This window comes from Aplysia californica, unplaced genomic scaffold (genome assembly GCF_000002075.1).
Source record: "Aplysia californica isolate F4 #8 unplaced genomic scaffold, AplCal3.0 scaffold00257, whole genome shotgun sequence".
NCBI lineage: Eukaryota > Metazoa > Mollusca > Gastropoda > Aplysiida > Aplysiidae > Aplysia > Aplysia californica.
The window spans coordinates 346,069-347,825 of record NW_004797527.1 but is presented as its reverse complement, the minus strand read 5'-3'; the positions used below and the strand labels follow the sequence as shown (position 1 = coordinate 347,825).

Below are 1,757 nucleotides of genomic sequence, written 5' to 3'. Positions count from 1 at the left end.
GTGTATGTGTTTATTTGTATTCGTGTGTATGTGCATAAAAGCAAGTACAGTATATAATAAGACTTTCATCAAGTCTAAGTTTCCTCAGTCGGCAAAGCTCAATGTTACCTAAAGCACGAGCAAGGATAGACGTTTATTTATTTTTATAAAACAATTTTGAAGAAATTAATTATGACTAAGTGGTATAATTATTCTCTGCTCCTCGGGTCCAATTTTGAAGAAATTAATACAGACTAAGTGGTATAATTATTCTTTGCTCCTCAGGTCCTCAAGATGTCGCTCCACACAGGTGTTCTATTGATTTTGATGGTTACGATCAGTTCCATACAACCCACAGACTACAGCCGTGATGCAAATGTGGAGATATCATCGAGGTGCCAGAAACGGGTCAAACGTAAGAGGTTTATTTGACGTTCACACTGGGGCGTAGTGGTATACGTAGTTCGCTCTTTGTCGCCATTTTTAGGTTAATGTTTCAATAGACGTTAACTTAAAAGATTACTTTCTCCAGTTTGCAATGGTTATATCTGCATGAAAAGATTACGTTCATAATGAACCAAGATGTTTTATGCTTGAGGAGCATAACAGAATAATTTTTCAACAAGATCAAAATAAGTAGGCCTATATCCCGCAAAAAAAACCAAACAACAATAACCCAGCAGCATTTATCCTTCCTACACTATAACCATTTTTAAATTACTCAACAATATCACTTCCTCATAATCCTCTCGTGTTATTTTCATGATATTTGGGTGATTATCACGAATATGTATGTAGCTATCCCCTTTTATATTCCAAATGTTTTACTTGACTCCAGAAAGAATCCTTAAGCCCACTTCAAGACTGTCTTCCTACGAAATTCCTTTATTCGAAGAAATCATTAAAAGTTAATGTATGACCTCAATGTGATCCTTCTTCTAGGGACAAATACGTCAATGTAATGGTTAAATGGTCTTCGTTTAAAGCTATACATAACATAGCGCAGAAGGAAACGACGCACATAAGAGAATAAAAACACTCCAAACGGGTTGAATGCTAGCAAAATCGTGCAGAATAAATGTATATCGCAAAGGAAAATAATGAACTAGGAAACTGATTTAATTCGTAAAAAGAATGTGAACCATTAGCCTTTGAAGTCCAACGGGCAATGAAAGGAAAATGGACAGTCCATGTAATAAAGTTCCAGCACAACGAAAACGAAGCGGGAAGTAAATCGAGTATTCTGTTTCATAAAAAATGAATGACTAAAAGTCTGGAAAACAGGAATTTAGCTGAAAGCTTTGAATAATAATATAGCCCTCTTTTTAAGCCAAAGTGAATGAAGCAGTACTTATAGAACATTGACCCTCACCAGTCACGTTAGGGCTACATGTGTGCTAAAATTACCCCGAAAAGGTTATAAAAGAGATAGAAGTAGAAATCAACTTCGCTCAAGCCGAATTCAGACAAAGCAGTGGAATTGTTCTGTAGATCTAAAATCTGAAATTATATTGTCGTACGATGCAGAGTGTGCTATGAGAATCTTTTTGCCAATTCTAATGACTTTTGCAAGGCATTTGAGTATTTTTCAAATCGCAGTATGAGTCAATAACAGAATACCAGTGTATGATCCTGCTAGCCACAATACGAATAGATGGGGAAACCACCAGGGTCAAACTGGAGAAACTCTACGACGATGGTTCTTAACCTTGTTGGAAATACTGAAACTCGCAAGTTCGTACGTGCATGTGCTGAACCCTTCAAGTAATGAAAGGGAC

At 36.4% G+C, this 1,757-nt stretch overlaps 1 protein-coding gene across 2 annotated transcripts in view; it reads left to right on the top strand.

The window, feature by feature from the left end:
* Positions 1 to 1,757, top strand: part of LOC101852328 (ferritin light chain, oocyte isoform) — an 18,821-nt gene that overhangs the window by 6,472 nt on the left and 10,592 nt on the right. For both annotated transcript variants that reach the window (XM_005100710.2, XM_005100709.2), the window contains one exon: positions 265 to 394. In XM_005100710.2, coding sequence (XP_005100767.1) covers positions 274 to 394 — 121 coding nt within the window. In that variant the 5' untranslated portion in view covers positions 265 to 273. The remainder of the gene's footprint in view (positions 1 to 264; positions 395 to 1,757) is intronic.